This window comes from Atractosteus spatula, chromosome 10, assembly GCF_055471065.1.
Source record: "Atractosteus spatula isolate fAtrSpa1 chromosome 10, fAtrSpa1.hap1, whole genome shotgun sequence".
Classification (NCBI taxonomy): domain Eukaryota; kingdom Metazoa; phylum Chordata; class Actinopteri; order Semionotiformes; family Lepisosteidae; genus Atractosteus; species Atractosteus spatula.
This window is the reverse complement of record NC_142715.1, coordinates 1,778,534-1,794,033: the sequence shown is the minus strand read 5'-3', so window position 1 is coordinate 1,794,033 and position 15,500 is coordinate 1,778,534. Positions and strand designations below refer to the sequence as shown.

General features: G+C 38.7%; 1 protein-coding gene across 1 annotated transcript; it reads left to right on the top strand.

The window, feature by feature from the left end:
* Positions 1–4,744: 4,744 nt before the first annotated feature.
* On the top strand, positions 4,745–15,048 carry LOC148824495 (uncharacterized). Its single transcript, XM_088926450.1, has 2 exons — positions 4,745–5,292; positions 13,712–15,048. The coding sequence occupies exons 1-2, from the start codon at positions 4,905–4,907 to the stop codon at positions 15,046–15,048; spliced, it is 1,725 nt and encodes a 574-aa protein (XP_088782576.1). The 5' UTR covers positions 4,745–4,904.
* Positions 15,049–15,500: the final 452 nt, after the last annotated feature.

Here is a 15,500-nt window from a genome sequence, read left to right as displayed (position 1 = left end):
TTATTTGGTGAAAAATGTATTCACTGTATTAATATTAATATTTCTCATACAACATAAATAGGGTCTTTTATGAATAAAAAGATCTTGCACTTGGAAATTTTAATAAAGCTGTGTGCTTCCATACACTCGAGCAGTTTTGATTCCTAATATTTGACCTTAGGTGTGGGAATGGGTCTTTTTTGCCATGTGATTTCCAATTGATCAGCACAGTATAGAAAATAGACCCATAAAGCAACGTCAGCAGTGACAAATGTGCAAAAAGTGATCACTTGTTTTTGCCTGCTTTCAAACTGAAACCCTTTGTGTTAAGAGAATGTGATAACCACTACACTGCGCAAGGTGGGAATGGGTGACTTGCAGAGAGTGTTGAACTTCGAGAAAGGACTTCTCTCAGGAATATATTTCCACATTCTGAAGAGGAGATTTTCTCCATTTCTGTAGTCTGACTTCCTCTATGCTAGAGAGCTGTAGAATGTGGAGTCACCTATCCAGCTCTGGGAGCAGTGTGTAGATAACAGGTTTGTTACTGCTGGATGAGCACAGTAAATTAATACAGCAGAATAAACACACTGTGAGTATTTGAAGGGAATTAACAATCTTTTACATCTCACCATGTTCAATGCTGCTGTCATTTCTGTAATATTGTGATTATCACGTTCATCACACATGCGCAAGATCCCCTGTTTGAAATTGGGCAGAAACAGGTGTCTTTTTATCTTCTCACATTTTGCACTTCTGCCAGTGTTTTATGGATCTTGTTTTGTCTTATTGCAAGAATTCGAATTTCCTGTGTCATTCATGATCACATCAAACAGCCAGCAGATCATGTCACCTTTCAGATAGTCATTCTTCTGCTTCCTAAATTTCCTAGAGACAGGTCTTTTCAGCAGAACTGACAAATGTGGCAAAGCAACCTGATAAGACCAGGTCCTAGAAGTCACTACTCAGTCAGTTACTACTGCCGAAATGCAAGCCCTTCCTCCAGCCTGAAGAAGTTGATCCTACGTTACTCATGAAGAAGATGTATCTACCAAAACTCAGAGAGCTGAGCTGGATCACTCCCCTTCTGAATGACGTTGCAGTAACACTCTACCACTCCTCTTCGTGTACTCATGCCTGAACTTTGGGAGGCTACTGCAGACAGCAGAGGTTGGATCATACACAGAGGTTGAAATAGCTCAGCTGAGAAAGCCTTAGACTGATGCTCTAAAGGTCCCTGGTTCAATCTGGGGTTTTGGCATTTTGTTTCGTTGCGCCATTTGTTCCTCTCTGCAATGCCCTGTGTCCAAAGTCACACTTCCCTTTCTCAGCCTGAATCCCAAACTAGAGTCTTTGTGTCCTTGAGTCCCTCTTTTACCGACACTGAAATAACTTAACATGTTTTGCACTCCTTATGTCCTTATAACTAAGTTATTACATCGGTCTCCCCTGGTGGCTTGTTTTCATATCCCACTTCTGACAATGACTTTTCTTATGTCACTTTGATGGGAGTACAATTGGGGAAAAAAAACTAAAATGTGTGTAGTTGTTTCCATATCAAACCTGTTTTCCATTTTATACAGTATTCCACAGGAGTGAATCAATTCCTTGTTTAATTTTGCAAATGACCCTGCTGTTAAAAAAAACTAAATTCCCATGTACCCAAGGAGTTGCTGAAAAGCAACTTCACTTTGATGTTTTGTGTTGTTATAACTAATTCATCTCCTTTTAAAAAAATAGATTTCTGTAGAAGAAAGGCGTCTCACACTACAGTTTAAATTGTAAACAGGTTATAGAAAAAGCTCCTTAGCTCCCTGTCAGGAATCAAACCCCACTCTCCTGTATGACAGACAGGGTTTCTCACCACAGTTAAATTGCAACCGTAATAATATTGACAACATTAATAAATGCATATATAATTGAAATTGAAAACATATCTAACACAGCATCTTTTCTGGTTATATACCACAATGCAGTGCTGATATTTATTGTTTGCCATTTAGGTTTAATACTGTCATGTTTTTCTCAGCAATCGTCTTTTGATGCGTAAGTATAAATAATGATAATACTATTTGAATACATACAGGTCTTTATATTATTTTGATTAAAAATAGTACATTAATAAGCAATAAATGGCATATAAAATAGTGTGAAGGTGAAGATCACACAAAATCAACTACAAATGTGGGAATTTTACATTTTTAAGATTATAAATTGCATGTAGCACATTAGCAACACTACAGTAATACTAATATAACAATAGTGTAAAAAAATCCTGACCTAATTCCTTGCAAATGCAAAATACAAATGTGTAGAACATATTCACTACTAGTATTCTAGGTTACAGATAGGTCATTATATGATAGGATCCATCTCTGGCATACATTCTTATTTTTAGTTTATAATGTATAATCTTGCTAATCTTTTAATGCCAAAATAAAGTGTTTTATAAAAAGCTTCATGTTCTAAAAAATTACTGAAACTTTTGAACTTTGAAATATGGCCACTTTGTATTCTAGGACTGAGCAAATACTGCAGAAAAGTGGAGTTAAAATGTGAAAATGTGTAATGGGTATGTCTGATTAGTTGATTAGTGAAGATCCAGTAGTAAAAATAGCTTCTAATATTATTTCTAATATAATATTATTTCCAGATAAACCAACTTTGGAGAGTAGGCAACAGTGATTTCAAAGAAAGTGTGTTCACAGTGTTGTTAAGGTATTGTTTATAGATTTTTTTAAATGTTTTTACATTACATTTTTACTTTGATCAAGTTAAAATATCCACAAAATTTAGCTTAAAGATACCTTGTTAACCACTGAATTTGCAAGGTGTAAAACTGCTAAATTGTCTTTTAAAATATAAGGATTACAGTAGTACATTTTATACTAAATATTTGAGTAAATAAACGTTGAGTGAAAACTCGCTTGAGAAATGTCTAAGCTCAGTCATAATTTGGTTTTCAGACTTAAGACAAATTAACTGATGATGGAATTCAACTTCGCTGGCACAAACCAGAAAGATCAAAGACAAAAGAGGTGCCTGGGAGACACAAATCTTTTTAGAGCAATTAAAGGTACTCTTATTCTATGTTGTACTTTCAAACTTTGGGTACTCTTTAATTAGGACAGGCTTTATTGCTCAATTACTATGATGCAAGCTAAACTTAATACACTGATTAAGCTTTGAGCTTAGTAAACCTTAATGGTTCTTTTTTGAGATTATATTCAAGAAGAGATTAATCATCATTTGTTGATCATTTGTTCATTTGTTGGAGAACTTGACAATCTTTGACAATTATTATTAAATGAGCATTATACAAATGTGCGTTGATATTTTTAATATGTACTGTACATCAGAGAATGGAATCCTGGAAGTTTCAGATCTACTTTTTTTATGACAGAGTAAAACAAACCTGAAAGTTGGGGAGTTTCAGGACACTTGTGTTTTATTAAAAAGTGTCTTAAACCTGAAAATGTAATTTGAAAAAAAAAACCCGCTATTGGACATTAGCTGGTGCTTTTTGTAACGATTTGCTATTTCATGCTGGAAAACAAAGGAAACAGACCCAACGTTCGCTTTCAGGTGCGGTTCATTACATAATCTATTACTGAAGAGCTTGAATAAAATTTACACGAACCAGCTAGAAGTCGTACCTACAATCTTAAGATCCGAAATCAGATGCGTTATTTAAACTCTCGTATATCACATAACCTGAATTCCCCCGTAGTGTGCTCAGCGCCGCTACTAGTAATACACCGCCCCGTCTAAAATTTCAAAGTGAGAAACGTGTTTTCTGAATTTTTATGAGTTTTAAAATATAATCTCTTTAAATCAGACAAAGGGTTTGTTTCGCACTGAAATTCCGATTGATTGAGAATTCAAAGAAAGACTGTTTTCTTCCACAATACTGTGAAATTATCACATCCACCAGACTCTCCAAGTTCTCCAGACCTTGCTGGGTGAGCATTTGCTCCGGTAAATAAGGTCACGTATCGTGTTAAATCATTTCTTCTCAACACAACAGTTCCTGGTGCACGTTTTCTCTATGAAAAAAGACATTTTTCCCCTTGCACGATTTCTCGTTTTTTTTTATCAAAGCGTACAGAAAGAAGATAAAAGTAGAAACAGTGTCGCAAAAGAACTCTGTCGCTGTTGGGATATGTCAAACGTATTGAACATGAAAAATGCTAGATAAAAGCCATTTTCTCTTCGTTTCTCAGTGTCGGGGCTGCTACAGTACATCAGGAAAATAAAGTATATGCTCAGTAGAGAGGTTGTCATATTTTGTCTGTTAATCAAACATAAACAACAATTATGGACAAATTCAAACAATTTGTGAAATATGAAAAAGATCTTGCTTATCAGTGCAGAAGAAATACTGCCAGTTGGCAAGAAACGACAGCATTTTTTTTTCTTTAACCAAAAACCTGCATAGGGAGATCAAAATCCACTTGAAAAAATCCACTTGAGACGTTTTCGTTGGGGAGGAGGGTTGTGGAAGGGCAAAAAAATAAATCTGTTCCGTCACAAACGGCGAAGGTCGCAGGTGTTTCACTCCTCTTGACTAGGTGGCGCTAGGAGGTGCAGAGAAGTTTATATCCGGTTGAAGAAACTCCTCTTTCTCAGCTCCGCTTCTCGATTGTTTTGAAGCTGCGGCCGCGCTAACGAATGACGTCATTATACTGCGCGACCCTGCATGTCTTTCACCCACGTGTGGGTGACTGAATCATTTTCTTTAGATAAAGAAAGTTGTTGTTTTTCTTTAAAATAACTTCAGGTTCTGAATACGTAACGTCTTGTCGACTGTGTTTATGCTTGAACAGAGCACAGCCCTGACAACAGGATCTGTGAAGAATAAAAAATAAGTTGTTCTGTTTAAACTTCGGAAGTCAGCCTTTGTTTCTGACCGACTCTGAAGAAGGATGGCGGAGTGCTTGTTAAATCTGCAAACCCAGCTTGACTCGTTCATGCACGTTTTGCTCAAATCGATCGTGTATGAAGTGTCAGAAGTTTTTGGAAACAGGATGTCTGACACCGAGAACGAGTTTCAAGACAAACTCCGCAATATCTCCCAGATCCTGGTGAGACGGGCCGTGATTAAAATCACACAGTGTGTGGAGGACAGTGTCGGGAGTGAAATGGCGCAACTGAAGAAGGAAAACGAGAGCTTGAAGTGGAGATTGCAGCTGTGGGAGAAGGAGTCGGGAGCAGAAGGATATCAGGGACCGACAGATCATGTTGGATACACGCTTCCCTGTGAAGCCACTGCAGGACTAAAAGAAGAAATGGACACGAAACTAGAGCTGTCAGGTCAGTGTGGTGACTTGTATGTAGTCGGGGTGTGTGCGAGTTTAAAACCAGTATCTTTAACTTCCTCACTGGTGAGAGTATAGTGGAGAGATGCAGAGTGAAGTGGGTAAGACTTGTGTGATGTAGCAACGGGATTCTTTACTGGAAACTGAACTGTTTTGTCTGGTTACAGTAATAAACACCTCGTTCAGATTCAACAATTGTTTCACTGAATCAGTGAATAAATACAACGTCATTAGGAAAGAAAACGTATAGATATTGTTTTTACGTCGTATTTGCTTTTTATATATTTACTGATGATTGTGTATATAACAATAATTTTAATCGGTTTAAGTATTTCAGTCCTCCGGTCCTACTCTTCTCAATGCAGTCTTAATCTTAATGTACTGTAGTGTCCAGTCCGTCAGTGTGTCTGCATTAACCGCTCTCTCTCAGTGCAATGTTATTGTACTATAGTGTCCAGTCATTGTGTCTGTATTAACCCCTCTCTCTCTCAGTGCAATGTAAGTGTACTTTAGTGTCCAGTCAGTGTGTCTCTATTAACCTCTCAGTGTCAGTGCAGTGTTAAATGTAGTGTGCAGTGTTATGTGTAATGTAGTTGTGATATTATTCCAGTAGACTCGCATTTTATACAGCAGTTTCGGTCTTGACAAAGCCTGTATATCCAAAATTGCATATAATCAGAACACCATCCTTAAATGGAGCGGAGGGGCGGAGCAGTGGCTCTGTGGCTAAGGATCTGCACCTGTGGCTGGAAGGTCGCAGGTTCAAATCCTGCGACCGGCAGAGGAATCCTACTCCATTGGGCCCCTGAGTAAGGCCCTTAACCCCAACTGCTCCAGAGGTGCTGTACAATGGCTGACCCTGCGTTCTGACCCCAAGCTTCTCTCCCTATCTGCTTGTCTCATGGAGAACAAGCTAGTGTATGCGAAAAGATAAATTCCTAATGCAAGAAATTGTATAGGGCTAATAAAGTAATCTTATCTTATCTTAAACAACTAATCTGTCACTGTACTAGCATGTCCATGTATATAGTTTAAATTACAATAAAAACAGTGATACAATTTAACTTTTCTTGTCTTGCTTTTTTTCCTCTTTGTACTTATATTGATGTTCATGCTGCATGATAACTAGTGACTAGTTCCCAAAGAGCAGCTCAGCTGCGTGCTGTTAAGACTTGAATTTTTGAGGTTTCCCACATTATTTACATTTTTATTTATAGTATTTGATTTTTTTTTCACAGCTGACTGGCTATACATGAATTTGTGTAAAAATATGTAACGTAAAATATGAGTCTGCTGTATTTTAAATCCTTTTTCAAGTTATGTGTTCAGAGATGAAGTGTGTTTGAATCTGTGATGTATATCAAGTTCTGAAAATGAGTTTTGAAAAGTTAATTTACTTACTACTGTTGTGTCATACAAATGACAAAGTTCAGGTGTCAGTGAAGCAGAAGTCTCTTTATTTCATATGCGTATGGAAGTCTGGCTTCCAACCACCGGACTTAAAAATAAGTAACTAAAGATGTTCTTTTATACCTTTAAACAAACAAGTTACTATGACGCATTCTAAACAAATGATAAGACAGCAACACATGCCGATTAATTATATCTAAGTTGCAGACTAGACAACAGTTAGTTCTTTTCACGTTCTGGGCGTACAGCCAGCTTACCAAATACATGCCCTTTACCTTACTGACCAAGAACAGGCAGCATCTTTAAATATTTGGGCACAAAGCTAACTTCAAGACACTAGGCTGCATAGTTTGCAAAATACAAAAACAAAAAAATGATATTATCATCTCACTTCTCCCAGGTTTCTCCCTTATCTCTTCACTGCTAAATAACGTCTTTGCTAATTTAAATTTTAAGCTAGTACTTTTTGTGTGGGTATTACTCCCTTTTGAGCACTACTTGAAGCTCGTGTTAAAACTCAGGGCTCAATATTCGACCCTTTACTTTTCAGCATTTACATGTGTCCACTTGGTCAGCTTTTAAGGTCACATGGCCTCAACTGTCATTTCTATGCTGATGATTCTCACCTAGACGTCCATACCAAACCTGACACTGATGTGGCTTTCTCTATTTTATCGAATTGCATCTCCGACATAAAAAACCTATGTGACTCAATTTCCTTCATCTTAACTGTGACAAGACTAGAGTCATGCTTATTGGCACCACCCACAAACTTTGTAAAACCAATGCTCTAGAGCTATCCGTAGATAGTTCTGTACTTGAGCTTCAGTCTAAATTGAAAACCCGAGGATATTTAACTCAGACCTGACATTGGACCCATATGTGCAGCATATTGTCAAAGCATCTTCCTTTCACATACTATACAGCCACCTTTGAAGGTTCTATATACAGATGCAGCCATTCAAAACGCGTGAGGTACACCATGGTACAACATGGTGGGCGTGTCGCATCAAAACACGGTATGATGCAGTGTAACGCGTCATATGACGTCATATCGGAAAGTATCCGGAATCACCTTGTAAAACCACCAGGAGGAGCCATTAAAGGTTAACTCTCATGTACAGCATTTGAGCTTTTAAATTTAAACTGTGTATTACAGCATGTTAATCATCAGTCATTAAAAAGTTGGTATATTTTATGAAAGCAAGATTGCTCAGTTGGGCAAAAGTACACAACACAACCTTTATCATAAATATTTTAATTATGCAGAAATATTTTATGCATCAAAGCCTTTATCGAAGATATCACTAATAGTATCAATGAATGACCTTGGATAAGCTGTAAACTCAAAGTATTACGCTGGTCCACATTATTTGTAACCGTCATTTTTAATGAAAATACTTTATTTTTTCATCGACAAAAAGTAACACCACAGCATTTCGTTGATCTAACTAACAAGAACGGGATATTAGCTCGACAATATGATAAAGGAATAAATAAAATAAACTTTTTGTTTATTTCTTTAGCACATTTATTTGAACATTTCCATCGATTGTACAAGCACTAAAAAACTGCCAAATCCCTAGTTCGTCGGGCATTTTCTTTTACTATAACAGACATAAAAACTCCCTTGCTTTTAACAGAGCGTTTCATAATTTCTAACAACGAAAATGATTTAAACTGCGACACTTTTATAACAAGAGCTCAAAATATCACAAGGATCCTCAAGAGATCAACAAAGACAACAGAAAAAGATATGTGTATCAGATACTGTACATGAGAATCCAAGCTTTTTTTTATCTACGCTAAGAAGTAGTCTTTAAAATTTCTTCATCACACAGTGAAGTCAAAATTCCGGGATCTGTGTGTATTAGAAAATATAGGACTTCTTCGAATGTGTGTCAGGCAATCAGACTTTGGGACCAGAATTATCAGTTTTATTAAATGTCTTTTTGATACAATCAGACAAATGCAATATAAATTGTTATCTTTGTCTTTTAAGTATCTTAATAAACTATCGGCATAGCTTTCTCCCCGTTTAGATTTATTATTCTTGGGATTTTGGGATCAAACGTGGAAAGATTAATTGTAATCGTTTTTATTTTTTAAATACATTTTAGGAAAGTGTAATCTATACTAAAAAGCTGTTTATTTTAATGATTCCCTCTCGCACTCCAAAACATACTGGTAGGTTAATTGGCTTATGGGAAAACTGGCCCTGGTTATGTGTGTTTGTATCCAGGGTGTATTCTGCCTTGTGTCCGTTGCTTACTGGGATAGGCTCCAAATTCTCTGTACTGGATAAAGAGATTAGAAAATGGATGGAAGTAAAGGCACTGTGTGGATGGAACTATACACAGTGTTAGAAACCCACTGTGAGATGGCAGCATCTCACTGAGGATAAATTATTTTATAGTGCGGGCTTAAGGAAACAGCCTTTCCACCTCTCTTGCACATCAATAGCCATACCTAGTTAGTTATTTCAACAAATTGCCTCTAAATATAAAAATCTTAAGATGCTGGCTCTGTGGATCAGCATCAGCTATGTTTGCCCATTCCTTCAATTCATGTGCATCCAACACACAGTTCAATGCTAGCAACTACACAAAATCTAAAATACAATCCTCATTTCAGTATCTATGTAAACATACAGTCTGTTAACTTCATCATCTTCATCAAACGTATGCCTAACCCCATCAGGAAGTGTTCTTGTTATCAGTGTATTCCTCAACTTTCCTCAAATTATCTTTTTCCTACCAACATCTCTAGTCTTATATCCTGCAATAACTCAGCCAACACTTAACCCCTCAAAAGCTGCTTGTGTTAATTTCTTTAAATCACAAATATCATATGTAAATACTGGCCATGTAATACTCTGCATGGTGAAATAAGTTTATTTTAAAGGGAACTAGAGAAACTAGGAACTAGAGAAATCAAGAAAGCCATTTTTTTCTAGAATTAATAAATGCACATCCTGTTCACTGGGGAAATTAAATCCACACTGAGCAATCTTTAATATGTTCAGAATTTGACAGCGAGAATCCTGATCGGGATGCATTACGCCTGTCCTTGTACTGGCTTCCTATCAGGTTTCGAGTCAACTTCAAAATCCTCATCCTCATTCAGTACCTATCTGGCTTATTATCTGTCTACTCCCCACCTTTGTCCGTCTGACTCTGGTCTTCTAGCTGTCCTCAAGAACATCTACATTCTGTGGGTGACAGGACCTTCTCTAGCTGCACCCCAGAGCTGGATTTGTATCCCCAGTGATATCAGTCACCTACCCTGAGTGCATTTAAATCTAACCTCAAAACCTTTTTCAGAAGACTTAGTGTCTGTATCTGCTTCATTTTCTAATTGTGGTAGCACTTCTAACTGCTTGTCTTTCTTTTATGTATTTACTTTGTAATCTGTGGTCCTTATAACTGTTTTTACATCTACTGTATTGCTTTATTGCTTTGTCACTCTTCTCATTCCCTCTTTGCTAAATGGCTTTTCATACTAATCTGATCAATCGAACTGCTTATTTTCTGTGCTTTTTCTATCCTGTTAGATTTACAATTATTCTGAAATTTTTCTTCTTGAAATGACTCATTTCTAAATACCTTTTTTCACTGTTAATATCTTGCAGCAACTCTGCGACAAAATATACACTTAGCTCAACCTGACAGTTCATCCTGCTACCAACATTGATTAAAAAAATCTTTAGATTTCTATATTTGTCTTTATCTAGTGGTTTCATTAGTGACACAGGCTAAATTTTCTTGGAAAAATGTCTTTTATGTGCTGCGAAAAACTGACTTGCTTTAACAAAATATATTTACAGATCCTTTCGCCTGGCAATCTACCTGAATGCCCAACTATCTGAGAAGCCCTCCATGAAACCATGTTTGCTATTAATTCATTTGGATCTCACTGACAGAATTGCTGTTTTTTATGCATGCTAATTTTCTGATTCCTCACTCTGTTTCATGTGTAGAGATGGATAAGACTTTATTGATCCCAAAGGGAAATTGACGTACATGTTCATGTACATGAACATGTTTGTATGTTCTTTTGTAACATACACTTTTTTGTGATTTTTTTGTATATCTAAGCAAGTGTTCCTGCATCCCTCTTCTGCACTATGTATAGTCATGATTTTTTCTGTTTGCTTATTTCAAAGTAACACCTGCTCCATTTCTAAAACTTTTTACTCATGTGCATTTTTGTATTTTTTACACCTCTAGCACTTTAACATCCTAAATTTTTATTTGCCTTAATTTGTAGGACGAATTTTAGTTTTAGCCTTAAAAAGCTTCAGTTTTCACTATCTTTTGTTTCTTGTCCTACAGCTGTTATTATTGATCACCAAGGTATTGTACTTGACATGACTTCATTCACCCTTTCCTGAACGTCTGTGACTGGCAGAGATAGTGCTGTCTCTGGTGCGATCTTTTGCAGCTGACATTTCACTGTTTTAAACGAATAAGAAATTAGATTGCTCATAAATCACTTATTCTAAATAAACACAGCGTAATTGCTCTCTGAAGATGTTTTCTTGTTCATTTTGGAGACCTTGATCGAAACTGATTTTAGATGTCAGAAAGGATTTATTTTCTCTGTGTATTTCTGTGAGCGTATTTCCTACATTGCTTTGTTGAGATTTTAACTTTATATTTAGGCTCAGATTTCAACTATAAATCGCACACTAATTACTAGCGGTAAATACTGATGTTTTGCTCCCTCTTACCACAAAAATCTATATGTATTGTATCTGGGATGACCTATTTTTCGTACGTGAACCTGCTGTGATTCGGAAACGGAACGGTTAAAGATGGCGACAAGTCAGGCACCCAGAGGGAGGGGGATGTGGGGTGCGTCTTCCTGCCTCCATAACTAAAATGCCAAATAGGAGTGGCTTAAGTGATGTACACAGTCGTGTAACTGACAGTTTGAGGTAGCCTATCGTGTAGATTTCGCTTTGTTGCTGATAGGTTAAGCTTTCGAAACTCCCATGTGACTGATTTTTCACCCTTTTTCGTTGGTTAAACGCAATGATCACATGCACCACCATGGTAATTGGGATGTGTAATTATTAATTCAGTTTGAATTATAACTGTACGTATTGTCTTCATATTTGGCCAGGGCTTTAAAGAGAGGGCGCGCAAAAAATTTTCGATGCCGTTGTAACGTTGCCATAGCAAAATTAAATGTAGTGCACTCTCTGAAGGCACCAGTTCTGTAGGGTTTGGGCATTTACTGGGACAATTATTAATTGTAGCAGTAAATCACAAAATTGATTCTTTTGATGGCTTTAGAATCCAACCATGCGACATAACTCAAACAACGCACACACACAGGTACTAATACACGAGGATACATTTATTAATACATAAAATATGCATATAAACCTAACAGATCTTATCGAGAGGGTTATCAGAATACAAAAGATATATATTCAGTCAGTTACAAAGTGTTACACATATCAAGAGGACATACGTTCAGTATATCATTCATTTAGACCATTTCGTAAATGAACTTGGTTATAACTTCTACATTAGATACTCAAAACAAGTACATAACTCTTAGGAATTAAATTGATATCGACTGGTTGGGATAACAATTGAATTCTCGAGCTGTAATGCATTGAAGTTGAATACTCATCCAATCTCTGGGGATTCAGATCTCCTGCAGGCACAAAGAAACAGTTGCAGGCTGTTGCTGTCCAATCCGCGCTCTCTGGCTCGGTGCCAGGCTGTGCTGTGCCGCTTGCGACGGTGCGCTGCTGATGTTCACTGACCGGCTAGTTAGTGTTGGCTTTAACTAGCAAAGTTTGTGCACAGGAGAAAAGATGACTGTGGGTCCCACCAAGTCAGGAAGAGGACCGGTTCGTTCCTGATGAAGAGCTAGTTCTGAATAGTGATTCAGCTGTCCACAGTTCTGACCTGTTCACGAGGCCTGCTGCTGGTGCTAACCTCATGTGGATCCTCTGGTTACTCTCTAGACTCTTAGAACAAAGGAAAGTTCTGGCACTCGGACGCACTGGCCGTTCCGTGGTTGTCCGGGCTGAGTCTCAGGATGGTCAGGAGGCGCGCTGCGAGAATGTCCTGCCCTTGGGAGCCTTCTGCTCCTGGGCCGTCCTGCCCTGGAATTCTCCTTTGAATTCCCTTTAGAATAGTCCACAGAATTCTCAGAAATCCACTGAATCTTACTGAATCTCTCAGGCTCTCTGTGTTGCCTGTTTTTACCTGGAGGAACTTCAGCTCGTTGATTGGCTGAAAGTTCCATGGGCATCAGAGTCCCACGTGGGTTACTCGGCCCTACCAGTCCCTGATTGGTTGATCAAGGTGAGATATGAGTCACTTACTCCTGACACTTAGGAATGCAGTCCAGATGTCCATCTGGCACTCCCTAGACAGATAGGCGCCAATGGATGACCATTGATCATGATAGCCAGGCTTAGCTAAGTGCATCCCCCTTTGGGAGCTGTCCTAGGAAACCTTAAATCAGCCTGCATGAATAGTTTCTCTGTGGCTGCACCACAGAGATGAACAGAGAAATGGGGCCTCATTTGGGAAGCTCAGAAACACTTAATTCTGCCTTATTAATAAGCCTCGCCGCTACACCGTCGTCCTGGAAGAATTTGACCTTGGAACGTTTGACTAGCCTACTGTATGTTCCTAAATTAATATCGTTTATGACCTTCTATGTATCTGTCTACCTTCAGATGTGTTATGCTCCTCTTCTTTTTATGCTCAGCTACTAAAATTTCCCTTTAGTGGTAAAATTTCCTATAAATATTCAATACTAAGCGGATTAAAATGGGCACAGTAAAGAGATTAAATGATTAAATCTTTTCACTACCGACTAATGCACCATGAGTGCCTGTCGGTCATTTTGGCAGTATGGGTTTGTACCGTGCATTTTGAATGGCTGCATCTGTATAATAAAGTTTATTATTATTATTATTATTATTATTATTATTATTATAAAGGTCTTGTCTTCTTGTCCTGTGTTTTCAGGCTCAGAGGCCAGTGCTCTCTCTGACACTGGGGACAGGGCTCCTCTTGAACAGCAGCACAGTGAGGAGGAGGAGTGGGGCTCCAGTCTGATGCAGGAGACAGAGATCACTGCTGAAGAAGGGAAAGAGACACTCAGTGAGCAGCACACAGAGAGCAGACAGAGTGTGGAGGATCTGGACTCTGTGCCCATGATGAAGACGGAGCCTGAGAGTGGGACACCTGGACTCTTAGCATGTGATGCTTTTACAGAGAAGATTAATAATCTGGACACGAACAATATGACACAAGGTTGTAATGAACTTTACTGTGTCTCTGTACAAGAGCTCAAAGAAGAACTGAGTGAGTTTAATCTTACAGATAAGGACATGGAGCCCCAGTTGATTGACCCCGCAGAGCTGAAGAAGGAGCCCCAGGTGATTCAGACTGCTGAGCTGCACACTGAAGGACACGATGGAGAAAACAAATCTCAGTTTCAGAACAGAGAGCAAAATCATTCCATGAAGGATTTGCAGAATAAGAAACCCCAGCATGATCAGACAATGAGGAAGAATCATTCAAAGCCTTGCTCTGATGGAGTGGACAAACTGCCATTACAACACAGGGATGAGCAGCGTTTTTGTCAGTCTAGCATTTCAAAAAACCTTCGCACATTAGAGAGACCATTCAGCTGCAGTCAGTGTTGGAAGAGTTTTAGTCAGTCACACAACTTAAAAAGACACCAGGGTATTCACACAGGAGAGAGACCATTCAGCTGCAATCAGTGTGGGAAGAGTTTTAGAGACTCAAGTGCCTTAATAGTCCACCAGCGCATTCACACAGGAGAGAGACCATTCAGATGCAGTCAGTGTGGGAAGAGTTTTAGTCAATCAAGTACCTTAATAGTCCACCAGGGCATTCACACAGGAGAGAAATTATTCAGCTGCTGTCAGTGTGGGAAGCATTTTAGTCAGTCACACTACTTAAAAAGACACCAGCGTATTCACACAGGAGAGAGACCATTCAGTTGCAGTCAGTGTGGGAAGAGTTTTAGAGTCTCAAGTGCCTTATTAGCCCACAATCGCACTCACACTGGAGAGAGACTGTTCAGCTGCAGTCAGTGTGGGAAGAGTTTTAGTAAATCAAGTAACTTAAGAGCCCACCAGCGCACTCACACAGGAGAGAAACCATTCAGCTGCAGTCAGTGTGGGAAGAGTTTTAGTCAATCACATGACTTAAAAAGGCACCAGCTTGTTCACACAGGAGAGAAACCGTTCAGCTGCAGTCAGTGTGGGAAATGTTTTAGTCTTTCAAGTAACTTAAGAGCCCACCAGCGCATTCACACAGGAGAGAGGCAATAGAAATCACTAGGGAGGAAATCACACACCTATCTACATCAGTGGAACTGCAGTGGAGAGGGTCAGCAGTTTCAAGATCCTGGGAGTTAACATCTCAGAGGACTTAACCTGGACCCACCACACTAAAACCATGGTCAAAACAGCACGGCAGTGCCTATTCTTTCTCCGTAGGCTAAAGAGGTTTGGCATGCCATCACATATCCAGGCCAACATCTACAGGTGCACTATTGAGAGCATCCTGACTGGTTGCATCACTGCCTGGTATGGGAACTGCTCCGCCCGGGATCGCAAAGTACTGCAGTGGGTGGTGAAGCCAGCACAGCTCATCACCAGCTGTGAGCTACAAAACATCCAGGATATCTACTCAGCTAGATGTCTGAAGAAGGCCAGGTCCGTTCTCAAGGACCGCAGTCACAAACCATTTTCCCTCCTACCATCCGGTTAACGGTACCAAA